This window comes from Marmota marmota, unplaced genomic scaffold (genome assembly GCF_001458135.2).
Source record: "Marmota marmota marmota unplaced genomic scaffold, marMar, whole genome shotgun sequence".
NCBI classification, from domain to species: domain Eukaryota; kingdom Metazoa; phylum Chordata; class Mammalia; order Rodentia; family Sciuridae; genus Marmota; species Marmota marmota.
Window position 1 is genome coordinate 24221710 of NW_025999968.1, and position 27285 is coordinate 24248994.

General features: G+C 32.0%; 2 protein-coding genes across 8 annotated transcripts in view; both read right to left on the minus strand.

The window, feature by feature from the left end:
* The window catches only part of Nsun3 (NOP2/Sun RNA methyltransferase 3), a 71588-nt gene extending 70381 nt beyond the window's left edge, over nt 1–1207 (minus strand). Inside the window, exons 1-2 of one of the 5 annotated variants that reach the window (XM_048803491.1) lie at nt 690–1191; nt 413–487 (exon numbers count right to left, since the gene is read on the minus strand). Coding sequence is in view for 2 of the 5 variants with exons in the window: in XM_048803492.1 (XP_048659449.1) it covers nt 690–701 (12 nt within the window). In the remaining 3 variants the exon portion in view is untranslated. Of the gene's footprint in view, nt 1–412 lie in introns of all 5 variants that reach the window. The other 4 variants (XM_048803492.1, XM_015478624.2, XM_015478625.2 and 1 more) reach the window with 4 other exon arrangements.
* Nucleotides 1208–4112: 2905 nt separating this feature from the next.
* The window catches only part of Arl13b (ADP ribosylation factor like GTPase 13B), a 66581-nt gene continuing 43408 nt past the window's right edge, over nt 4113–27285 (minus strand). For 2 of the 3 annotated variants that reach the window (XM_048803496.1, XM_015478628.2), the window contains exons 4-10: nt 25084–25189; nt 24065–24267; nt 20974–21082; nt 16357–16582; nt 12341–12457; nt 11352–11420; nt 4113–7051 (exon numbers count right to left, since the gene is read on the minus strand). In XM_048803496.1, coding sequence (XP_048659453.1) covers nt 6975–7051; nt 11352–11420; nt 12341–12457; nt 16357–16582; nt 20974–21082; nt 24065–24267; nt 25084–25189 — 907 coding nt within the window. In that variant the 3' untranslated portion in view covers nt 4113–6974. The remainder of the gene's footprint in view (nt 7052–11351; nt 11421–12340; nt 12458–16356; nt 16583–20973; nt 21083–24064; nt 24268–25083; nt 25190–27285) is intronic. The other variant, XM_048803494.1, reaches the window with a different exon arrangement.

The following is a 27285-nucleotide window of genomic DNA, read 5'->3' on the forward strand; positions in this document are numbered from 1 at the left end:
ATATGAGTTATAACAATATATGAGTTGTAAACCGTGTTACTGATAAATTTACCTATTTATGCTAAAGGAGTGTTTCCCCAAGTAATTGTAATCCAATCATGAAGCAAATGTTAAAGCAGAATCTAATTGTGCTAAACAAATTATGTCTAAAGGACAAAATTAGTTTTTAAAAGCCATCACAGATGTTAGCATCAAGGGGAACTTCGTGAAAGGTACATAAAAACTCTGTACTCATTGCAATTTTCCCGTACACTTAGAATTAATTCAAAATAAGAAAATGTCCCTTTTGTTTTTTCTGGAAACTCAGCAGTTGTTTCGTTTATTCGTAGAGGGCCAAGTAAAATGTAACACTGTCTAGGCGTCCGGATACAGCAGTAACATAGAAGACAGTTTCAGCACTATAGGAGCTTACATTATGCTGGGAACTTGACGTGAGCAAGTATTAAAAGTCTGCAGATTACTCGGAAGGGACGTCCTCTCCGAGGACCTTGGGAGCGAACAGGGAATGTGTAAGTGCAAAAGTCACGCACTGAACATTACCAGGATTCTAGACAAGGAACCAAAAACCCCGAATATCGCCAAGGGACCGCCAAAGGTGAAGTTCCCACATCCCGGCCCCCTCCCTCGCCTCCTTGGTAGTGTACAGTCTGGTTCAGCCAGAGGCGCCCAGCAGGGCTCAAGGGCCTCACCCGAGTCAGCATTATCCTGCAGGGAGTTTACAGAAAAGAGTCAGCAACACTCCACATGAAAAAGCTTCCAGCCAACTGAAAAAACAGCCAGATTTCCGGTTAGCCAAAACCCTTAATGTCCTCACGTTTCCCGTTTAAATTCTCGCGATATTACACAGATCGCCTGCACTTTCAAAATCTCGCAACAAGGTTAGCTCCCGCGAGAGGCATACCTGAAATTGCTCTGCGCTTGGTTGGCTGGGGCGGGGAAGAGTTCTGCACTGACGCTCAGGGGCGTGACCCGGCCGTGGGAGAGACGTTGGGCGACTGGTGTTTAGGAAGTAGTTCATCCTGCTAAACTGTCTTTGTGGGTGGGCTCCATAAAGGCTGAATCTCTGTCACTATTGGGTTATGTTTTGTAAACACTTTTATCCTTAGGGGCGAAGCTAGCTACTGAATTAAATTTGATGACTCCTTTAAGTCGTGAAATAGTTTTTTTCCCAGGATGACCTATGCGAATAATCTCTCCATTTTAGAAAAGAACATGTAAAAAGATTAAATTGAAATACGCGTATAAGGCGCTTAGCACAGAGACTGGTCGACATAAATGCCCACGTGTTCGGTGCTGTTCTGTATTAGTACCACTATCATGATCATTGTGGTTATCTTGTTCTGATATCAAATGCCTGAGGGCAAAGTGATCCTCCATACAAGACTCGCCACTCATTTTTACAAGAAATGGAGTTTACAAGTAAGGTGTTATTACACCCATTCTGATAGAAATAGCAGTTTATTTACTCCATTGGTGTACACTTTCATTATTCTCTTGTAGCAACAATCAGCAATTTATCAGGGAGAAAATAGTGTGGTCTCTGATATTTAATAAGAATTATTATTTTGAGTATAAGCAGTAAGTCCGTTAGTACAACTAATGCAATTTGAAGCTTAATATATTTAAATTTATATTACATATATTAAATAATATATTTAAACAAGTTTCCCAGCAATCTAAAAATACATCTATTAGAATTTAGGTTTGGTAAAACATGGTTTTCAGAAGTTAATACCCTTTATTGGATGTTTGGGGGAGTCACATCTACCTTTCAGTCTACTTGCAGAGATTTCACATTATTTTTCTATATTCTTTCAGAATGTTACAACTAATGAATTAATACATGAGTATTATATTTGAAATGTAGAAATATAAAAGATTTAAGATAATAAGAATTGAATATGCTGTATATCTATTAGGGAAACATTGATATACCTGAAAAGAGGACATTCTATCATTTTGTGACAGCATGGTTCTATTTTCTGAGTTTAAAATGAACATTTTTTTTCTCTTAATTTTTTTTCTGCACTTCTGATAATCCAATTTATAAGTGTGTATTTAGTTTGGATATGTTTTCAAATCTTATTAGCTATTTTTTAAAATTACCTGCTCATGCTCATTTATCTGTTTTAATATTACATTTATATTAGTGATGTTAACCATGTCACCTGTGACCAGTGCTAGAGAAATGAGCAAGTTGTAGGAATCTTCAACTTCTAAGTAAGTACTTTTCTAATTTTTCTTAAAAGTATTTAACTTTAGCCGGGCGCAATGGTCCATGCCTGTAATCCCTGTGGCTCAGAAGATTAAGACAGGAGAATCAAGAGTTCAAAGAGAGCCTCAGCAGAAAGCAAGGTGCTAAACAACTAAGTGAGACTCTGTCTCTACAAAAAATATGACGGGGGATGTGGCTCAGTGGTTGAATGCCCCTGAGTTCAACCCCCAGTACACCCTACAATAATTTAAATATGAAATAACTTTAAATTTTTATGCAGTAGCCATTGTTTGTTATTGATTCAATTACAAAGATATAAATTTCTTCCCAGAGAAGGAAGCCAATTCTGTTTCATCCACCCTCTATTTATAGTTTGATCTTTAATATTAAAGTCCCTTTCCAAGACCCAATATTATGTATGGTAAATGAAATGTTAATTCATTTACCTTCCACTTCAAATAGCTATTGAATAATAAACAAAATTCCACATTGACTAATAGAAACTACTAGAAAAAGACTTGTTTTAAGTCACTAAAAACACACGAGGAAATTGAGCTGAAAAAATACCAGAAATTACATTTTTTTAAATTAATGATACTGTTAGATAACTAATCCATATTATTTGTAAGGACTTAACTCTAGGCAGGAAAATAACTTTTATCTAACTAAGCATTTTTTATCATTAAGTCAATTTCTGAATAAGTACACTTTTTGGACTATCTCCTACACTGGCTGCTTTATGAATTTTCATGTTTACATAAAACATGTCTCAATCCTTCCTATTAATATAGAGGTGAGGACAGGCACTATAGTAAAACAATCTGACATTAAGAAAACCCTTAGCTACTTAAAATGTAAGGCAGAAAAACACAGAGATGCCTGTGACCAATGCTAAAGAGCATAATTATAGGAATCTTCCATGTCTACTGAAGATTCTTATTAGTTTAGGACTCCAAAGTGGTGTGTATAAACTCTAGCAGGCAATCCACTGCAACTGGAGTGTAAATATAATGACTTCTCTTTTTATTAAGTTTTATCTAATATTTCTAATTTCCTTTTTGAGGGGTATATAGTATATAAATAAAATGCATTTTTAAATAGTGCATCAGAAATGTATGTAACTGATAAAGGTTGGAATATGTATCCTCAAAATTTATGTTGAAGCTCTAATCCCTGATATTTTGGAATGTAACTGTATTTGGAGATGAGGCCTTTTAAAAGATGATTGAGTGAAAATGAGGTTGGAAGGCTGAATCCTAATTCCATCTTACTGGTGTTATAAAAAGAGAAAAATTGGACAAACTGAGAGACACTAGGGGCAAGAGTACTGAGAAAAGGCCATGTGAGGACACAGCAAGTTGGCTGTTACCTCAAAGGCAGGCAAGAGGCCTTAGGAAAAAGGAAACTTGTCCACAACATGGACCTTGATCTCCCTACTCCAGAACAGTAAGAAAATAAATTTATTTTGTTTAAGAGGTCACACTGTGTGTGGTACTTCTGGCAGCCCTAGCAAACTAATATGACTGAAACATAAAGGCACATTAAAAATGTATAGGATGCTATTATATAAGTTTTGAGACCACTGATTCACTTCTTAAATTCTGTTTCCTCATCAGTGAACAAAAGGAATTTACAATCTAAGCCATAAGGAAGCAAATGATTATTTTTCCAATTTTTTCTTTAAATAAAATCAGATCTGTTTATTTAAAGGAAATTCATTTTTTTACTTCCTAAATGAGATTTTATTATTTGGTTTCTAAAAAATTAAAGAATAATTGCTGTTTTAATAACCTATGCCATATTCTAATCTAGGTTTTGAGATATCTGAATTTGTTCTTTGGATCAGCTGGACTGTATTTCCCAAAAACTTAAATAATCAATATTAAGACAAGAGTGATAAAATTTATAATGTACATCTTTATTTATAAAAGCAGTTTTACTTTTGAAAAGATTTTGCCACCTGGAATCATGGATTTAATTGGAATGAGTATACCATGAGTAGCGTGGCATATCAAATAGTACCAAATCAAAATGTTGTCATAGTAAGGGAACATTTAGTAAAAGCAGCTGCAAATATACAGGTGTTTTAAACAGGTGATCTTTTCTAGGCTATGTGCAAGGAATTTAACATATTAAGTAAATTCTGGAATTTCATTTGTTGTTTAAAAGAGCATTTGATTTTCAACTAGAAGAAAACATGGCAGTTAAATAATTTATACAAAATTATCAATTTGCTTCCATTATAAAAATAAAATTACCAAAATCATTAAAAAGTTTAAGGAAAACATTCTACCAATAACTCTAAAAAATTACTTCACTACTTTGTTTTAGCAACATTGTTTCTCTAATGCAGTTTCTATCCATAGCTTGACACTTGGCATCAATTATATGTAATATAAAATATTCCATATACATATGGAATTTCCAAGAAAAGCACATGGAATTATTTTAAATAAGTAAAATTATATCTGTGGGCTAGTAGCTGGAACCAAAGACACTGAATAATCTAGAATCATACGGTGCTTTGATTCTTTATTTAGCTGCTTTTAAAAATAACATTAGATCTCAAATATATAAAAACTTGCAGAGAAAAATGTTTTCGTGTAAAATAACAAAGTCCATTATTTTAATCTACTGATTTAAACTTTTTCAATAATCATATTTGAAAAACATTTACTTATTTTATTATCCAAAAAAATCACTTATATTCACCAAAATCAAGAGAAAACAGAATATAAATTAATTTTATTGGGTGAAAATGTCATAATTAATGGTGATTTAAGAATAAAAATGCAGCATATAACAAAATAGCATTTAATTATTAAAATCCACCTGGATTTACAAAACATCTTTTAAAGTATTTTAGAATGCTTTAAGAAAACTAACTTTTGAAGGAGCTATATGAAATATTAATCCCATTTTATGCTACTTTAATCTTAAAATCATTTTTAGTTTTACAAAATGGAGTCAGCAATTACTGTATTCTACCAGTAAACATTGGTAGGATAAAAATTTTAAAAATCTATCTTTACTCTCAAATAAATGAATATTAAAAATATAGCAAAAGTTTGAGTTTAGCTTTAAAAATGAATAAAAGTAAATGTTACAAAAGGAACAAAAATGTAAGCAATTTTTTCCTATAAAATTAATTTCAAAATTTACATGCTGTCTTACTGTGATGCTTTTCCTCATATTTTAGTCACCTATCAAATTCAGATTGTTATGAATTTTATATCTGAAGTAGAATGCTTTTTTCTTATTCAGGTGCTAGGTAGATCCATGTACCAACTCCAAGAATCTGTGCCATGCTGATGCATTCTGATTAATAAGTGACCATAATAAAAGTTCAGTGAAGTTAAAAATGTGAATAAAATGTGATGCTTCAAAGCAAAATTCTTAAAGTAAATAGTTATATTAAACTGACTTAGGCATACTTATTTATGTTGTTATTAGATACCAGTATATGTCTGTTGTCAGTACAGGTACCAAACCCAATAGTCTTAACTAGGTTGTATTGAAATTATTATTTGTGTTATTTTCACCTTAATATAAAGGCATGCTTTCAGTTAAGTGAAAATTAGGACTCCTTTACTGAAAATACATATCTAACAGTTTGTCTAAATGACAGACAGAATCCTATGAGTGCAAGAGAAGTAAATTTTAAATTGAGAAATATTTTGGAATCATTTCTTTACAACAGTATTTGAGCCAACATTTTAATTTGTATTGCTTTAGCACCCAAGTTATTTGTTGTTAAATATAAGTCTCTGTAACTACAGTAGCTTCTTTCAGTTTTTTGCCTCTAATTTCAAGGGATGAAAGAATTGTAATACCCTAAAAGATTCATGTGGCTTCTGACAGAACAGTCCTAACAGGGATCACACCTTGATCTCTGAAAGTGTCCTGACCTTTAAAACAGGGTTTTCTTGGGACTTTTAATAATATCTCATAGAACATTTTTATTACTTAAAAAAATAGGATAATAAAGATATTTTATGTCTCATTTATTGAGATTATCATCAAAGAACACAAAAACAATAAAATAGAACACTTTCGTTGAATAATGCTTTCAAATCACATAATTTGGTAGAATAAAGATTTGATATCTGCTTTTTAAAAAGGTAGGTATTATTTTAAAATAAAGTCAAATTAGGATTTATAGGCTAGAAAAATGCTATTACAAAAATTTAAGTCATATAAATATATTGTTTGTATAGTTCATGTCTGTCAAGTAATTTAACTTTTATCTTCCACAAACAAATTTTAAAAATCTGTAGAAAAGTGCACAATCAAGATAATAGTAATTAAACAAAAATTTTAGAAAAATACAAAAAGTTAAAAATTTAGTTTATAAATTCCCAGGAGTTTCCCTTCCATGCCCATGTATCTTACAAAAATGTTTAATATATAGAAATACGGACTATTAAACAAATAATAAAGTATGTAGAGTCCATTGGCTCTATTTCTGAAGAAGTTTTCCTTCAGGAATTTGCCCATGAGTGAGGATATAAAACCCAAGGAGTCAACACTAAATCTTGTTAACATGCTCCAAATGTTGTTCATCCCATCCACTGGTCATTTTGCATGAAGAATATGGAGAAGTTAATTATCAGATCAGGTCCTTGGGCTATTAATCTCCTCACTAAAATCATTATGATTTTATTGCCCCAGTCATCAATGCTCAAAGGATTTTTTTTTTTTCTGAGAAGAGGTCCATTTCACTTTGCTGAGAGTAAGAGTACCAATCCATATGACATGGTTATGAGATCACATCATGAGCATCACCGTTAGGTCTCTGTCGCACAGTTAACGGAGGCAGCGGCTTCCCATAGAAATCTACATAAAGAAGGGTAACCACGGACACAAAACAGTTATAATCATCAGTTTTTGACACAGTTCATCATTTTTTAATGAATTCATTTTAAAAAACAAGACACACTGACTTGTCAAGTGAGGTGATAGATGGGAAGGCAGAGAAAAAAAAAAGCAAAACAAAACAAAACCCAGAATGTATAAAAAAACAGAATAAATTCAAAACATAACAACCAGGGTAACTTCTAATAGACTTAGTAAAAACCTGCACTAAATGGTTACATTTATTATTATTTTTCTTTCCAATTACACATCCACATAAGAACAGAACAAACATAAAAAATTCAAAATCTATAGAACCTGCTAGTAAGAGCCTGGTAAATTAGCATCTGTACACATGTTCTTATCCAGAGACTGTTATTTCTATGTAATTTAGGAGAATCAAATTGAACTCTTTTATAATAATACTTCAATACAATTCAGTGATTTGGTGCATATTTTACACAAAAAAATGTGCCCTTCATAAATTTCAATTCCTTAATTATAATAATTGGCTTATAAATTTAATGGCATATATAACTCTCAGTTAAGTTCTTTCTGGCCTATTAACTTTTTTTTTTTCTAGAAGCATAGGTGATTAAGATCACTACACATACACATACACAGAATTTTTTAAATCAAGTATAAATTCAGCTGGGTGTGTTAGCATACACTTACAATCTCAGCATCTCAGGAGACTGAGACAGGAGGATTGCAAGTTCGAGGTCAGTCTCAGCAACTTAATGAGGCCCTAAAAAACTTAGTGAGACCATGTCTCAAAAAAAAAAAAAAAAAAAAGGCAGGAGTTGGCGGGTAAGGATGTGGCTCAGTGTTTAAGTGCTCCTGGGTTCAATCTCCATTACCAAAAAAAAATTTTAAAAAAACATGATTTCAAAGCAAAATATTAAACTGAAAGCATGCTTTAGCAAATATTATATAACAGTATAACTTAGGTTATGAGTTAAAGGTATGAGTTTCAAGGCTGGTCACTCCTAAGTTCAAATCCTGGTTCTGCCAGTTATTAGCTACGTAATATTCCTCATGCTAAAAACTGGGATACTGTTGCCCATCTTAAAAGTTTACTTGGGGGGAATTAAATTTTCTTAAGTACAATGGTACGTACATGGTATACATAGTTTTGTCATTTTTTCTATAATTAAAACAGTATCATAGATGCTCAATTATTAATTTTTTTTTTTTTTTTTTGGTACAAGGGATTGAACTTAGGGGCACTCAATCACTGAGCCACATCATTAGCCCTATTTTGTATTTTATTTAGAAGCAGGGTCTCATTGAGTTGCTTAGTGCCTTTGCTTTTGCTGAGGCTTGCTTTGAATTCATGCCTCACCCTCCTAAGCTGCTGGGATCAATTATTAATTATTTTACTATCCACTCTAGTTGATTATGCACTTTTTGTCTACTTGTCATAAACCTTTTGTCAAAATACTTCTAGATATAAAGGCACAGAAATGTATCTAAACTTAACACGTGAAGATATAAAATATCTTCTCCACTGGGAAGCAAACATTTGACAAACTGAAAACTAACTAAAACTATTAGAATATAGTGGCCTTAAACTTAACTAACTCACTATAATTCTTTCCAAGTAGTTCTGATTTAAGTGAGGGGCAGGAGGGAGACCCTTCTTAGCCCGTTTTCAATCTCTTTCTCCAGTTTTTCTTAATTGTATTGCTTACTCTGAATACCACTATCAATTTTTAGTCTCTCATTAGACATTCTTTTTCTCACAAATAGCAAACCATCATTCCCTCAATCACATTCATTCAGAAACAATTACAGAGTATCTGTTATGTACAAAGTACTCCTATTGTATAAAGACAGCTGGGGGGAAAAAAACCTACCTACATATTCTCCCCAACTCCCCCATATGAATCACTTTTCTCCTAAACTCCATAATCTTACTTTATACTGGCCTTTAGACATGTCCGAACAGATAAGCCTATGTCTGTATTTGTCTATCTCTATATGTCTCTCTAAAAAAAGATTTCCTTTCTCTTGATATATTTTTAATGTCAGCCATATCACCAACCTTATATCCCCTTGAGTCAAATTATACTCTATTCTCTTGCCCTCAACCCATACCTCCATTCATCAAATATTACTTCTTATAATTATTAAAGTATTCTTTACAAATACACCTTTTATTCTTCATTTCAATTTCCATTCCTTATTTATTACTTTGATCACTGTAACAACCTCCTGAGATTCAAGTAGTGATAATCAAGTTTATACTTGATACATATTAATAGAAATTGTTTCTGTATTCCATACACTGTGACAAAAATTGTTAGAAAAACAAGTATCAAATCTAAAATTACTATTCCCATGCTAAAAATGAATATTATCTCTTAAAAATTAAAGCAAGTCCAGGTATCTTAACATATAAGATCTTCATCATCTAGTCCTAAGCCAGAATTCCATTTTGAATGTTCTCTGTAATTTTAACATTTTCTCTTTTTTACCTATTCTATGCATAAACTTAAGCTCCAGTCACAAACTATTTTCCAAATAAACCATGTTCTTTCCTCCATCTCTATTTTTATTTTTTAGTTGTAGATGGACACAACACCTTTATTTTATTTGTTTATTTTTATGTGGTACTGGGGATCGAACCCAGAGCCTCACTCATGCTAGGCAAGTGTTCTACTACTGAGCCACAATCCTGGCTCTCCATCTCTTGACAGTCTCTTTCTTCTGCTTCTTAATCTTATCGCTCTGAAGACCCAGTTCTAATGCCACTTTCCCTAACTTCTGATGCAGTCTGTGCATAATAATGCTGAACCACAGAACATATTGTCATATACTAAGAATGCTGAAGTATCTTCTCTCTTACACAGAGATCTCCATAAAGGCAGTATATGTTTCTTATTCATTGGTATTACAAACATGTTGGCTGGTGTCAAATACAAAACAGGTTTTTGTTGAATGATGAATTCAGTATGGGAACAAATATCTATCTTACAAGAATTGTGTGTGTGTGTGTATGTGTGTGTGTGTGTGTATATATATATATATATAAACATTGATATTACAGTTTTTCTAATATTAATATTTAAACTGATCACATATTCTAATGTACATAAAGAATTGTATAATAGCAGTAATTAACCTGATTTAATCACTAAAAACATCATGATATTAAAATTAGTAAACCAAACAGACATATGTGATTCCACTGAAACAACAATACTTTTCAAATAATCTAAAACAATTTCTGTTTTTAAAAATATAAAACTAAACCTTCCAATTTTTATTATTAGGAAATATTTAATTATTGACCTATATAGTATTCTGAAAGAGAAAGCAAATAGCACATTATATTCATATATTTTGAATAAAATATTTAATATATTTTGATATAATATCAAATTTTATGGTAATGCTTTTCTGACAACTGAACTTACAATTTCTTCTGGTATGTACTCTCCTTATGAAATACAGTTTTATAGTGGGTCAGAGAGTCATCAAGAATCATCAAACAGAGTTATCAGAAAGGGAACTGGATATTCTGATTGAACAAATTTAGTGAGCTACAATTATGTATAAATATTCTTTTGCATTCTAAAAATATCTTATTGAAAAAAATCTAGCTGATGATCTGCAACTTCCTCTCCCTAGGTTCTCTACTATCTACAACTGGTCCTTTCTCTAGTTTTTGCTTCCAGGAATTCTAATGCTATAAAGACTATTAGTTAATGTTAATCTCATTGAAGAAAATTATTTTTTCCAATAAAGCCTTTGGTGACTTTCTCTTCATTTAGCTGAACTTTATTTGGTTTACTGACTTGATTTCTGATTTTATAGACTGTGTTGATCTCTCTTCAAAATTTTAATATTCAGCAGCGAGGTGTCTTATTCAGAAAACAAAGAAAAAAAATTATATGGCATTATCAAAGAGCCTACTGTATATTTATAGAACAGTACGGCTTTTTTTTTTTTTTTTAAAACACCATGAGTTTAATTGTACTGTGTCACATTAAAGTTGTTTTAAAAAATTTTCCTTTCCATAACTATTGGTATATCATGAATAAACAGAAGTATGATTCCTTTTACCTTTGTATTCCAAGGTAAACAAAAATCAAATTACATAGATGCAGAGTGAATTAAAAAAAAAAAAAAAAAGGGAAAAGTATAATAAAAAAGTATGGCAGTTTGTTTGAAAGGTTTCCAAAAATAAAATATTAAGCTTGTTGAAGTTATGAGGTAAAGAAAAGTGAATGCAATATGAACAGATGATATCTGAAAACTGATCCTTTTGCATTACCATTATGACGTGTTTCACCAAGAGGCTCAAGTTTTGGAAGTCTAGTGACTTTGGGGGTTCCCCAGCCAACTAAAGAAAAAGAAACACATTTAAAAACACTGTTAAACAAATTTTGGGGGGTCTGATAAGAGGATCTCTCCTTCCACAGGAAGTATAAATACCATTCAATGTCAATTCAAATGTACTAAATGACACAATACTGAATATCTATAAACCCATTTTAAATGGCTTCTATTTCAAAATGTAATTAAAGTCTGCTAACATCTGCTTTAAGTTTTTATTCACCTTTCATTAAAAACAAACCTCTTAACCAACTTCGATAAGCTTTAGACTACCATTTGAATACCTAGCAGAGGCTAAAATAAATGTTTTCTTGTTAAATTGAATACTAAAAATTAATTTTAAACAAATTCTTAAAGAAAAATGTTACCATAACAAGCCTTGTGGCATGGCTGCAAGGACACTGCAAACATTTAGTTAGTCATCAGGTATTTATTGAGCACATATAGTAGATGAGGTACTATGTATTTAGTGCTAAAAAGTTGCTAACAATTATTGTGCAGTTATGTCCCAGTGCTTCTTTATGTGAATATAATATAAATTAATCCTGTGTATATGTTGGATTCAAACTAGGAAAACTCATACATCTAGGTAACTTTCAGGAAGAAAGGTCCAATTTTTTTAAAGATTTCATTAGCCATCTATTCATTAAACTTAAATTCCTCTTACAATCTGGGTAACTGATATTTTTAATACAGCTTGAACACACTCTAGGAATTATTAAGATTTTCTTGATAGTTTTTACCTTTTTTCTTTTATGAAAATGAATAATTGACAGATTTTTGTACCATGAGAGTAGAGTCCTTTCTCACAAATTCACAAAATAATGAAAAACTATATAATTTCTTTTTCTTTCTTTCCTCCTTCCCCCTCTCCTCCATTGTTTAAAGCAATATTTCTAAATTCAGTATCAGTATCAATTTACTCACCAGGAGGGGGAGGGGGAGGTGGTGTTGGACTCTTAGGAGCAGAGTCATCGGTATTAACTGGTTCTACCCGGTGACTCCTTTTCATTCTCAGTTTCTTAGTTTTCTTTTTACTGTTATCTATAAGAATATAAACATGGAATTTTATTTATACTATTGGGGAAAAGTGAACTTCTATCATTGAAAAACATTAAACCCTTTGGGAAAAAGTAAACTTCTATAATAGAAAACAATGAATAAAAGGAGAATATTGATATTACAATAGAAACCTCATATTCAACTTCACAGAAATTGTTATCAATAACAAAATATGAACTTGCATTTAGTAAAAATAAATATTTAAAGTAATAGCTTATGGAACAAATATGACAAAATATCCAAAAGTCTACTTTAAATACTAAGAGAGGTTTTTAGAATATAAAAATACCTTCTCATTTCCAAAAGCAATTTATATTTCTTCCAAATGTCATATTAAACACATATAATTGTCTAGTTGTAGGAATTCCATAAAACTCAGAATGGCTAGTGGAAAGAGGAAAGATGTTGACTTTTCTCAGAGGAATAAGTAGAATGACTATAGGTATAAATAGTCCAAAAATAATGCTTTGAAATATGAGGAAAAAAATCCGAACCCAATCTAAATACATTACTCTTTAACACCTAAAGAATAAATATATGTAACCAAAATCAGTAGACCAGGCCGAATTAAATTTCTGTTCTTTCTACAATAAACAAACAAACAAATTACAGACTCATAAACACATAAAAACACCTTAAGGATATGATATATTGACGCTTAAATTTTAACAATGTAAAACCAGAGTGGCATAGTAATTAAAAATTCTGACCATCAAAGTTACTGAAATATTTTAAATAACAATTCCTAACTGCGAAATTACACACATTTTATAAAATGGGAATTATCTGAACATGAGAAATAGTCAAAATCTTTAAGGTTACGAAACAGAAAGAAGAACATCATATTTAAAAGGAAACTTTTTATTAATGTTAGTGTCCTTTGTGACATTTTACTCCAGATAGAAATAAAGTAATCTTTTTACTATTAAAGTTATAGGCTTAACAGATGGGCAAATGGAATGAGAGCTCTAAAAACATATGGTACTTTAGGATGGGCAGTAGTTCAGGTGATGGAAGAGGATAGAATGTGAAAATATGATTTGGACTGGGGTCTCAGCCCAGCCACCAATATGACATATGAAGTTTTTCAACCTCTCCAAGTCCCTAGTTTCCTACTTACATAGTGGGAGTTTCATACCCCAGTATTATTATGATAAATAACATAGGGCTGTGTTAACTCAAATAACCTGAAGTCATACTTTGAAAGCATAAAATGTGAATTATTATTATGGTTATGATTTATTATCTCAGATCTTCCTAAACTATAGTCATTTGCTAAATCACTTTTCTTCAATGTTATCAGTGTTAGCGTCCTTTTAAAAAACTGAGACCACTGTAATAAGTCTACCTTCATTTAATATTGTGCTGATAGAGTTATATGGATATGAAGATGACTACTCTAATCTCCCAAGTGATGACAAAAAGTACAACTTAAATCTAACATTTTTAATCAAAGAAAACATGCATGTTAGTTACTCTGCACTTCAAGAACTGAGAATTTATTTTGATAAACCCTATATACTTTTAAAAATTCTTACATATATCATCTTCTAAGAAGTGTCTGTTCAGATCCTTGGCCCATTTATTGATTGGGTTATTTGTGGTTTTTTTGGTGCTTAGCTTTTTGAGATCTTTATATACCCTAGAGATTAGTGCTCTATCTGATGTGTGAGGGGTAAAGATTTGCTCCCAAGATGTAGGCTCTCTATTCACCTCACAGATCATTTCTTTTGCTGAGAAGAAACTTTTTAGTTTGAGTCCATCTCATTTATTGATTCTTGATTTTAATTCTTAAGCTAAAAGAGTCTTATTAAGGAAGTTGGGGGGCCTAATCCCACATGATGGAGATTAGGGTCTACTTTTTCTTCTATTAGACTCAGGGTCTCTGGTTTTATTCCTAAGTCCTTGATCCATTTTGAGTTGAGTTTTGTGCATGGTGAGAGATGGGAATTTGTAAGTTTCTTGCTGGTTTGTCTCAGGTTGAACCTCGACTGTTAGAAGGCCCCAATGATGTAATAACATGTAGATATTTAGCAACCACAGGAATTGGTAACCATTTCAATTCAGCAGAACTTTGTAGTTCTTTGAAAACTAAATATATGAAAAAATATTCATCATCACTAGCAATTAGAGAAATGCAAATCAAAACTAAGATTTCATCTCACTCTTGTCAGAATGGCAGCTATTATGAAGACAAACAACAATGAGTATTGGCAAGGATGTGGGGGAAAAGGTACACTCATACACTGCTGGTGGGACTGCAAATTGGTACAGACAATATGGAAAGCAGTATGGAGATTTCTTGGAAAACTGGGAATGGAACCACCATTTGACCCAGCTATCCATCTCCTCGGTCTATACCCAAAGAACTTAAAATCAGCATAATAGAGGAACACAGCCACATCAATGTTTATAGCAACACAATTCACAATAGCTAAACTGTGGAACCAACCTAGATGCCCTTCAATAATAGATAAATGGATTAAAAAATGTGGCATATATACACAATGGAATATTACTCAGCAATGAAAGAATAAAATCATGGCATTTGGAGGTAAATGGATGGAGTTAGAGAAGATAATCCTAAATGAAGTTAGACAATCCCAAAAAACCAAATGCTGAATGTTTTCTTTGATATAAGGAGGCTGATTCATAGTGGAATAGGGAGCGGGAGCATGGGAGGAATAGACAAACTCTAGATAGGACAGAGGGATTGAAAGAAAGGGAGGGGGCATGGGGTTAGAAATGATGGTGGAATGTGAGGATCATTATTATCCAAAGTACTTGTATGAAGACATGAATTGGTGTGAATATACTTTTATTCAACCAGAGATATGAAAAATTATTCCCTAGATGTGTAAGATTTGGAATGCATTCCTCTGTCATATATAAATAAAAAAAAGATTTGGAATGCATTCCTCTGTCATATATAAATAAAAAACAAAAAGAAAAAAGTGAAAACAAAAATTCTTACATATAATAAAACCAGACCTGTAACTAGGAATAGCAAGGGAACAGTAGTAACTATTGGGTATCTCCCAATTGGCAGACATTGTGGAAGAACATTATAGTTATTTTATAAGTAACTATAAAAGCCTTGTCAATAAAAATGATACTCATTCCCATATTAGAAAAGAAGAAATTAAGTCTGGAGAATATTACATAACCTAACATATACCTAATAGATGGGAAAGTCAGGGTTCCCTCTCAGGTTGCTTGATTCCAAATACAGGCTCTTTCTCTATGACAATGAGAGACATGAACTTTCTGTTCAATCACATCACCAATTAGAAAAAGCAAAGTAATTATAAGTTAAAGATTTTGTATAACATTAAAATAGTGACAAATCTTTTTTTCTTTTGTACTAGGGATTGAGCTCAGGGCCTTACTCATACTAAGTATGAGCTCTACCGCTGACCTGTACCCATAGCCCCTGACAAGAGTTTTTAAAGACATTCTACCAATTATGTTTGTATCCTATAGAAATAGTCAGACTATAAAGGAAGTTATGTTGATTGAATCATTACAAGGCTTAAGAAACAAAACAAAAAAGCCTTAAAAAAGTTAAATAAATTCTATGGATTCCTGGCAACTATACTGTATCACAAACTTATGAAAGTAAAATTGAAAACTGAATTTTCTGCTGAATTCATTTTACGCTTTAAACTTTAAGATTACATTTTAAACTCAGCATGAAAACAACATGTTAGGAGAAGAAAAAAGTGGTTAATGATTAACTAAAAACCTGGAAAGTATCATACTACTGCATTTGGAGACAAAAAGTAAACTACATTTTTTTGTGAAAATAAATGATACAGGAAGTAAAGTATAAATAAGCTATATTTAAATGTATGAAAATTACTTTACATAACTAGATATACCTGATTCTGATGATCGATGATCTGTCTCATCTTCATTCTCCAATTGCTGTGTTAATGCCTCCTTATAATTTTCTACTATTTCAAGTTCACTGTGTTTTTGGCTACTGTCACCAGTCTGGTTTTCTGTTTGTATTTGCTCATGCTCCATTTTATGTTTCAGGGGGCAACCATCACTCTCTTTCTCCATCGTTTGCTTCTTTTTCTCTTTTTCAAGATTTTTTTCATTCTAACAAAAATGAAATATATTATCTTTATTATAATGGTTATATTTTATCTTAAAACAATTTTAAAGATCAAATTAATTAAAAGTATTTTATAATTTCAACAGTTTTTTGATACTTTCATTATAATTATTTGTTAAGTATATCATTAAAAGATGATAACTGCTAAATACTAAATAAATGCTAAATAAAAAAAATGCTAAATAAAAAGGTATAATGAAAGAAAATAAATGTTTACAGCACATAAGTTATTTAACTTATATCAGTGATTTCACAATCTGCAGATAGCACTATTTAGCGTATAATCATTAAGAGGCATTTTCCTCTGACTATTCCCACACATACAGACATACACCCTCCACAAACATATAAATGTGTGATTATCTCTCTATATATACATATTTATTTGTTGTTTAACCAACAACAAAAAATTCTTTTATTTAAGAATATTTCTATAGAAAAGAAACTAATAGAGAAGAGAAAGGGGATTAGAAGGAGGAGGAAGGGAGGATGAAAGGAAAGGGAAGATATTGGGGAATGAAATTAACCAAATTGTGGGCATATACAAATATGTCATAATGAATACATTGTTATGTGTAGTTATAATGCACCAATAAAAATTAATTTAAAAAACAGTATACATGTCTTTCGATGTCAATGAAGTGCTTAGAATAGTGCCTCATATTATAAATGCTATGTGTTAGCTGCTATTATTTTCATCAATTACATTAATATTCAAAATGGTTATATCATAGAAATCATTGTATAAGTTAAATAACTATGTGATATAACCATTATGATGTATAACCATTAACCGTATGAGTTATATGATATGATAAATTTATTTTTCCAATTCCGTTTCAATGGATAAAGAAAGTATTTCTAAGTGTCATTATCATAAGTACACTGTCCTATTCACCTTTTAAGTTAAATTACTAACAGAGCTGCTAGATAAGAGGGACTGCTGAATCAGAAGGTCTTTAACATTTTAAAATTTCACATACAATCACAAACTTCTCTTCTGAAAAACTGAATCAATTTATACACAAGGCAAAAGGATAGGAGAGTATTTCTCTAAATCATTTTAAATGCTGCATATCATCATCAACCTTTTATATCTCTGAAAAACTAATCAATAGATATTTTAGGGTTGTTTGATTTTGATTTAATTGAGTTTGGTTTGATTTTAATTTAAAAATTTTCATTACTAGGCAAGATGAACTATTAAATGCTCCTATTACCATTTTTTTTCCTTTATGGTAATCCAATACTGACTTTCTATTAATTTTATAGTATTTTATAAGAATTCCTTTTTTTCCCCCTTGTCTTATCTGTCACTAGGACTAATCACATAGTTACACAGGACTATATGTCCTCTTTGCCATATTTTCATTAGGGTTGTTTGTTTTCATTTATGCCTTTTAACTTTCTATATCAATTATTACAAAATTGAATATAAGACCTATCCATCTTATACTTTATGTAAAATTTATTTGTGGCTTGATTATCTTGCTTTAAAAGTTTTTCATCCTCCAAGCATTTATAAATATTAAAATACACGTTTAAGTTTTTTATATTTCTGGAATTTAATATGGTTTAGTAATTTCAATTTTTTTCCAAATGATTGTTCGGTTTTTCCCATATTCTCTCAGATTTGAAGTGTTATCATTTATCTTATATTTAGCTTATATACAATTAGGTTCATTACTATTTGTTCCACTGATCTGTGGTAAAATCAAAACTGTGGTAAAATTATACTAGTGCTTCTGTACAATGCAAACCTACTAAAGAAAAAATAAAGAAATGTACATAATAAAAAGGAGATTATAAGTACCTTTGTTTTCATTAATTCACTGAACATCTTCTTAAAATTATAACTTAAAAGCAGAATAACTATACTTTCCCCATACACTAATTAATTTACAGACTTGCTATATATATGTGGTATTTTATGCAATACACCAGTGTGATACAACACTGGTATTTTCACAGTAAAGATAATTCGAAAACTATAAGGTTGAGATAAGTATTAGAGCGTTCTAGGTAATTTTTCCCCATGGTAGTATAAAATAATTGGTCTTTATTTTATACGGTGAGCTTTACTACATGTAAATTAATGTTTCAAAGTGAAATGCAAATCTTGATATCCTTCTTCTCTACATATATATGCATATATATATAGATATAAATATAGATATAGATATAGTTACTAAGAATTGAATCCAGGGGTGTTTAACCATTCAAGCATATCCCCAACCCTTTTTACTTTTAATTTTGAGAGACAGTCTTGCTAAGTTGCTTAGGGCCTTGCTTGCCACATTGCTGAGACTGGTCTCAAACTTAAGATCCTCCTGCCTCAGCCTTCTGAGCTGCTGGAATTATAGGCATGCACCACCACACCTGGTTCTTTACCAATATTTTTAAAAGAACATGAAACGAAACTTGACAAACACAATATCTGATAGAAGGGAGACAAAATAATACTTCATATTCTTAATATATATTTACTAAGAATAACATGTTTAGGGTAAATGCAACAGGGTTAATAAAAGATTTACCTAACTTTCAAATATCTAAACAACTTAATCCATTAATTCCCCCAAGTTTTCAATTCTACATAGGAGGATAGGACATAATGAGTTAGAACCAAATATGTCATGATACCTACTATTTTACAAAATAAGGCAATATCAAAACTATCCAATCATCTTACCTGTGGAGCTGCCTTGCTCCTAAGCAGCAGCCCCAAGGAGGAAACAATCATCCACCTCTCCAGATGAACACCTGTGTGGAAGAGGCTGTGATAGGGGAAGAGGAATGGCAAACACATTGGCAGAATCAGCAATCCTGCTTCCACATTAAGTTCTGAGTGAATGCCATAGGATTAGGAGGAGGTGGCTGATGAGAGTGATTAAAGTGGAGCCAATGTAAACTCTGGACCTCAGCAGAAGATGAAAACAAAGACACAGACACACACACACACACACACACACACACAACCCCTTAACTTCTTAATATAAAATCTACAAGTTAATGTTTGAAAAACTTGCGATAATTAAAACTAAAATAAATGGTATACAGATATAGGAGAATCTGTTGCAGTTTTGAATATTCTTTGTTTTCTGGGAAAACAAAGTTGTCTGTAGTCTAACACATTATGAGCATCCAAGTATTATCATAGATGAAAACTGGGAATAAAATACTATAAATAAGAATAAATACATTGCTACTGTATGAAATAAATGACAAAAATAAATTTATCAACAATAGTAACTTTAAGCTGGGCACAGTGGTGCACACCTGTAATCTCAGTGGCTGTGGAGGCTGAGACAAGAGATCTGGAGTTCAAAGCCAGCCTCAGAAACAGTGAGGCGCTAAGCAACTCAGTGAGACCCTGTCTCTAAACAAAAACATGAAATAGGACTGGGGATGTGGCTCAGTGGTCGAGTACCCTTGAGTTCAATTCCTGGTATCAATAAATAAATAAAAATAGTAACTTTAATAATGGCCGTATTCAAACATTATTTTCATTCTCATGTAATTTTACAATCAAATATTTCCCTTTCTGTGCTACATCAAAAGTAATCATTTGGGAGGGAGGAGGTAGTGGGGATTGAATCCAGACGTGCTCAACCACCAAGCCACATCTTCAGTCCTTTTTATTTATTATTTTGAGACAGGGTCTTGCTAAGTTGTTCAGAGTCTTGCTAAGTTGTTGAGGATAGTATCAAACTTGGAATCCTCCTGTCTTGGACTTCTGAGCTGCTGGGATTTACAGGCATGCACCACCACACCTGGCTTCAAAAAAGTAAGGTGGGAGAGAATGGGAGGGAGAAGGGGAATTGCACGGAAGATGGAAGGAGAATCTCATCGTTATACAAAATATATGTATGATGATGTGAGGGGGAAAAAAAAAAAGAAATGTGTCACGTTAGATTGGGTAGAGAGAGGTGATGGGAGGGGAGGGGAGGAAAAGGGGGGATAGGAAAGGCAGCAGAATAAATTAGACACTAGTATTGCTGTATGTATAACCAAGGTGATTCTGCAACCTGTACACTTGAAAAAATGAGATATTATACCCCATTTGATTCAAATGTATAATATGTCAAGATCATTGTATTGTCATGAGCAACTAATAAAAAGAAAAGTAATTTTTTAAATTTTCAAAATATTTTGGATGAATGCTAGGCAAGCATTTTGCCACTGAGGTATATCCATAATCTCAAAAAGTAAATTTGAAGAGAAAGAAAAACTAGTAAACCTTCTAATTGTATCTCGCCTTTAGTTTTGTTACAAAAAAATCTCTCTGGAGAAATTCTTCTACCTCCTTGCCTCCTGTCCCAACTTCCAACTTATAATTTAAGATATAAAAATTAACATTTGCCGTCACTCATACCTCAATAATTACAGATGCTATTGGCTGGAAAGGGTTAACAGTAACTGGTTCTGGTTCCAACTCAGCCAGACCACTGGTTCCATCAGATTGCTCTCGTTCTCTTTGTTCTCTATTATTTGAAGGGAAAAAAAATAATAAAATTCATTTTGAAAAATCGCTGAGCCATGTTTAAGAAACCTATTCGAGATAGGTTAAAGATTATTTAAATTTAGTAATTTAAACATCGAGTTTTGTCTTTTAATTACTAAGAACATTTAAAAATTCCTCATGGAGGTAATAGGCCTCTATCCTCATGTAAAAATTTATCATTTGAATTTTAAAAGAAATTCTGACAAAAATGACATTGTATGTCTGATTTCTCAATGCTGAAGTACAATTTAATTATTTTTCCATGTGCAAAGGAAGTTTATTTGTTGATTCATTAATTATCCTCTAAAATAATTACTGTCTTTTTATTGATCAATAGCTAAAGTCTTTGATAACCTTCTTCTTAAGGGCTGTCTTCTCTTGTTAAAAGTACTGGGAAAACACCAACACAATCTATGTTTTTATTTATGTAGAAACATGTTTCTTACAAGACAAAAAAAAAAGTAGCACACCACAAATTGATTCTATAGAAGTACATGACAAAAAAGTAACATTAAATGATAAATTTTGTTAAGTTGTACATCATATTTGAACTAGAAAACAACTATTGGTCTGCATAATAGTATGAGGCTATAAAAATAAGTTGTCCTTCAATAATCAGATTAAATAATTCCATATTAGGTACCAATGAAATATTACTATCTCTGAAATTTATCATTCATGTTGCCCAGTACTTGAAGAGTAATAAGTTACTAAAAGAAGCAGCCAAAGGCAGAAAAGTTAGAATTGTGGATCTTCAACCAGACTATCATATAGTATAGCAATTTGAATGTTCATTACTACAAAATTCATCAACTGTGTTCTATTATGGAAATATACATCTTTCAATCTGAATCTAGGAAAAAAGATTTGGAGATTTGTAATTTGCTTCTTTTGTGACCTTGGACTGGCTCTTTGAGCCTCAGTTTTCCCACCATTGTGGACAAAAATACCTCATAAGGATGTAAAGAGGATCAGATAAACTCATATATGTAAAAATATTCTGTAAATGAACACACTTATAGGACAGTCATTATTATTAATGTTACTGATTACTAGTAACAGATATATAGTATTAATATACGATTTTCATACCAAAAACAGCATATTTTTCAGAAACATTAGAAATCACAGTGTGAACCAATTAGACTGAAATTGGTGAAATAAAAAGTAAAAAAGATTGTTTTATTCATTCCTCTCTAAAGGCCAGTTTACTTTTAACTATGAAGTCTCAGCTTAACAGTTGAGGTCTAAGATCACAACAGGCATGGCTATGGAGAAAGCAGGAAAGGGGAATGACTATCAAAAATGCCTGTCATAACTTACATAAAATATCATTACAGAAAAGGTAAAAATTTTAGAAAAACGTTTTACATTAGATTTATTATATTAATTCAACTTTTTATTGTTGTTTTCATCTTCATTTCCTTTTCTTTTTTGCTACTGGGGTTTGAATACACAGGGCATCCCATATGCTATGCACATTCTCCACCAGTGAGCTCCACTCAGTGGAGGAAAGGCAACAGATATTTTAGAAAAATGTGACTGAATATTTTATTTTTATAAATATATACATAATTGATGTAATAGCTTTATTTCATGAAAATATACACTAGGATAAGAAAATACAAAGATTCTCACAGTGAGTACAACTTCATACGGGCAGTTGCCAAGATCTCTCATCCCATTCATTCTTTGATGTCAAGAGGCTAACAGATGAACTAATACTACTGAACACTTGGGGACAGAGTTATTTCTACAGATATTTTGTTCCTTTAAGTGCTATCTTTACATTAAAAGACAGATATCATCAGATGATATCTTTTACAATGTAAGGAATCACCTCACAAAGGTAGTGGCTTCTTGTCTACTGCGCTGCAACTATGTTAAACCATGTGGAAAGCCAATATTACTTAAGTTGATGGAAGGCAAATTTGAATCTTATAGTTCACTTAAAAATATTTTTCATTTTCCTCTTTTCTCCCCTTCTCTACCATGTAACAATACAACTTCTATTCAAATATTAGCACTTTCTTATAGCATTAAAATCACTATTCTGAAGTAGAATTTATACAATCTTTTTTTTAATAGAATTTGGTGGATTTAGTTTAAATGTTTTCCTTCAGATGGCATATTTTAAAAATAATTTTTAAATATATTTTAAAAACCTGAGATAACTTATTTTTCTGACAATATTACTGCTGAAGATCAGCTTTTGCTTGGGCTGAACAATACTCTATTAGTTCACCTTCCATCTCTTTTTAAATTTTATTTTATTTTTTGTACTGGGCATTGAAACTAGGGACACTCAACCACTGAGCCAAATCCCAACCCTTTTTTGCATTTTACCTAGAGATAGTGTCTCACTGAGATTGCTTAGCGCCTCACTTTTGTTGAGGCGGGCTTTGAATTTGCAATCATCCTGCCTCAGCCCCTCAAGCTGTCTCTTTCCATCTTTGCTGAGTCTAAAGTTTTCTTAATCTCGATACATGATGACATAGTGAGCCTGACAATTCTTTATTGTGGGAAACTGTCCTGTGCGTTACAGGACATTTAGCAGCACCCCTGGCCTCTATCCATTACATTTCAGCAGCACTTCCCCCTACTCCCCAGCTCTGGCAACTAAAAATGTCTCCAGACTGTGCCACAAGTTCTCTGAGAGGCAAAATTTCTCTACCTATTGAAAAGCACAGATTTAAAAGTACCAATAAAAAAATAAGAGATAAATTTTAAAGTCTGAGAAATAATGACTACATAAAAAGTACATTTACAACTAGTATAAAACCAACAGGAAAATTAAAAATCTATCATCCAAACTTGTGCAAAGATCCATAGAAATAGGCAATTAACTTAGTATTTTCTTTCACACAAAACAGATGAAACTAGAATAGACAAACTCACAAATTATTTTAAAAAGTGCCATGGTATTATATCTTCAAATATACCACAGTGTTAAATTATTTACCTTTCTTCTCGTAATTTTCGCACTCGCTCAGCCCTTTCTCGTTTCTCTTGTTCCTCAAGAGCTCGTTGTTCTGTTGTGTCTTTTTGGATGCGTTCATTTAAGGTATCAAAGTCTCTTGCAATGTTATGTAGTAGCCAATAAAGGCCTTTTTTAATGGACTTGTCAATTTTCTTTCCATATCCCAAGACTGCTGAACAAGGTTCCTAAAACAGAAATTATTTGATTCAAAGATTAAAATTAAAAGTTCTCCACATAAATCTATTCATAAACCATGACGTATAATTACTGGCATATCAAAATTAAGCCATTTAAATTACTGATATGAAACACCTGCTAACTTAAAATAACTACTTTTTCAATGGTCAGTAACTTTCATATTACATAGAAGTTGAAAGACATTATAGATAATATTTGTAGGCTACAAAACTCCTGATGTCATTTTTCAAAATTTATTATTAATCTCTTATATTTAAATAAGCTTTATATTTATACTTTTTCCTTCCCCTTTCTCAATATTTGTAGCACAATATATTGGTAAAGTCTACAGGTCCTGTCCTTTTTTTTTTTTGGTGGGGTGGTGGTGGTACCAGAGATTGAGCTGAGGGGTGCTTAACCACTGAGCCACATCCACAGCCCTTTTTATCTTTTTATTTTGGGACAGGGTATTGGTAAGTTCCTTAGGGCCTTGCTAGGCTGGCTTTGAACTTGCAATTCCCTTGCCTCAGTCTCCCAACCCCTGATATTATAGGAATGTGCCGCCATGCCCAGCTAACAATATCTTAAAACAAAAGGCAAAAGTAAAAAATCTTTGAAATTATGAAGGATAATCTATAGAAGTCAGTAACAAGTACATAGACTACAAATTTTATAATATGAGCTAGTATCATTAGAACAGTGAGAGCATGATTTCCTTGAGGCAGGGGAACTCTTAAAGTTACTCTCTAATTTTAATCTATCACCTATACAAAACTAAGTTGCACTGAACAAAATTTAAACCGAAGGGGGGGAAAAAAACTTACTATCTGACAAAGGCATTTGTGCTCATTGACCAGTTTTTCCAGAGAGAGACATTCAATCACATCAGCTTCTCCTAAAGCCCCTTCCTTGTCTTGTTTATTTGCCAACCTAAGAATGACAAATGAAATGATTTTATAGCATATATAATCAGACGGTGACTTAAAATATTTTGACCATTTCCTTCAATTCCAAAGTTTTAATCTACTGAATAATGAATAACCTGATTTTAGAAAGTATGGTAGTATTAATTTCAACATTTTTGCTTATTATTGATGAAAAGAAGTCTGTAGGGACTGGCCTAAAAGAGGAAAATCAGATAAAGAAAAGTGTTCACATATCAAAAGCAATAAATTAACAGGCCAACAAGAAAGTTACAAAAGGAGAAAGAAGTGGGCTACTTTCCATATCCCTCAGTCAAAACTATGTCCTCATCCTCTTAAAATGAATTATATCATGATGTAAGTACACTTGTCTCATGTTCCTACAATTTAAAAATAAAAACAACCATGTTTTAAATGACAAATACTCAAGCTGTGCTTATAATATTTGAGTTCTGAACAGGTGCTTCATAGAAGAAGAAATACAAAAGGCCAAAAATAAAAGAAAAAAATGTTCAACATCTCTAGCAATTAGAGAAATGAAAAGTAAAACTACACTGAGATTCCATCTCACTCCAGTTAGAATGGCAATTATTAAGAATACAAGTAATAATAAATGTTAATGAGGATGTGAAGAAAAAGGTTCACTCATACATTGCTGGTAGGACTTCAAACTGATGCAACCAATCTGGAAAGCAGTATGGAAATTCCTTAGAAAACTTAGAATGGAACCACAATTTGACCCAGTTATGCCACTCCTTGGTATATACCCAAAGAACTTAAAATCAGCATACTACAGTGAAAGAGCCACATCAATGTTAATAGCGGCTCAATTCAAAATAGCCAAGCTCTGGAACCAACCTAGGTGCTCTTCAACAGATGAATGGATAAAGAAAAAGGTATATATACACTATGGAATATTACTCAGCCATAAAGAATAATAAAATCATGGCATTGCTAATAAATGGATGAAGCTGGAAAATATTATGCTAAGTGAAATAAGCCAGTCCCAAAAAGCCAAAGGTCAAATGTTCTCTCTGATATGTGGATGCTAACCCACAACAAGGGAGGGTTGGGAGAGGAAGAATAGAAGTTCAATGGATTAGACAAAGGCAAATGAAGAGAAGGGTGAGGGGATGGGAACAGGAAAGACAGCAGAAAGAAATGGACATAACTTTCCTTTGCTCATAAATTAATATACAACCAGTGTAATTCCACAGTATGCACAACCGTAAGAATGGGATTTTAATTGGAGTGGGTTATACTCCATATATGTAAAACATGTCAAAATGCACTCTATCTTACTTACTATCTAACAAAGGCACTTGTGCTCATTGATCAGTTTGCCATGTATATCAAAAACCAACAAATTTAAAAAAATAATAATAATATTTGAGTTCATCTATATTTCTGATGTGTGAATATGTCCACATAAATGTGCAATTTACTGGAGACTTATACTTCTAGTTATTTGGACCAGCACTGGGGATAAATATACACAACAAACACATTAAATTAGGGACAACTGGGGAAGAAATAAGTTCTTAAGAAAAATGGGAATCACACTGAGATACTGCTATTTGTCTACATATATTTTTCTTGTCATTATTTCCTAAACAATAGTGTTACAACTATTTACACTGCATTTATGCTGCACTAAGCATTATAAGCAATCTAGAGGCCGTTTAAGTATATCGGAGGCTATACACAAATTATATGCAAATAATACGTTATTTTCTACAAGGGACTTGAGCATCTTTAGTTCTGGTATTACAGGGCAGTCCTGGAACCAATTTCCTTCCAATACTAAAAGACAATGTAATGCATATGACAGGGTTTTTTTTTCGGGGAGGGCAAAATGTAGTTTTTAATAAATACACTGAACAATATATCTAATGAAACTCTATGATCAATTTTAAAAAATTATCAATACTGAACCAACCTTGTTCATCTAAATACCTTCCACTTTTCCCTGTTCATTTTAAAATTACAATATATTACCATAATATCTTTGTTATACCTAACAAATTGATAGTAAATCTTTAATATTACCTCAATGCATTCAACATTCCCCAGTATCATTTTGTAAATGTTAAGTTCAAGATC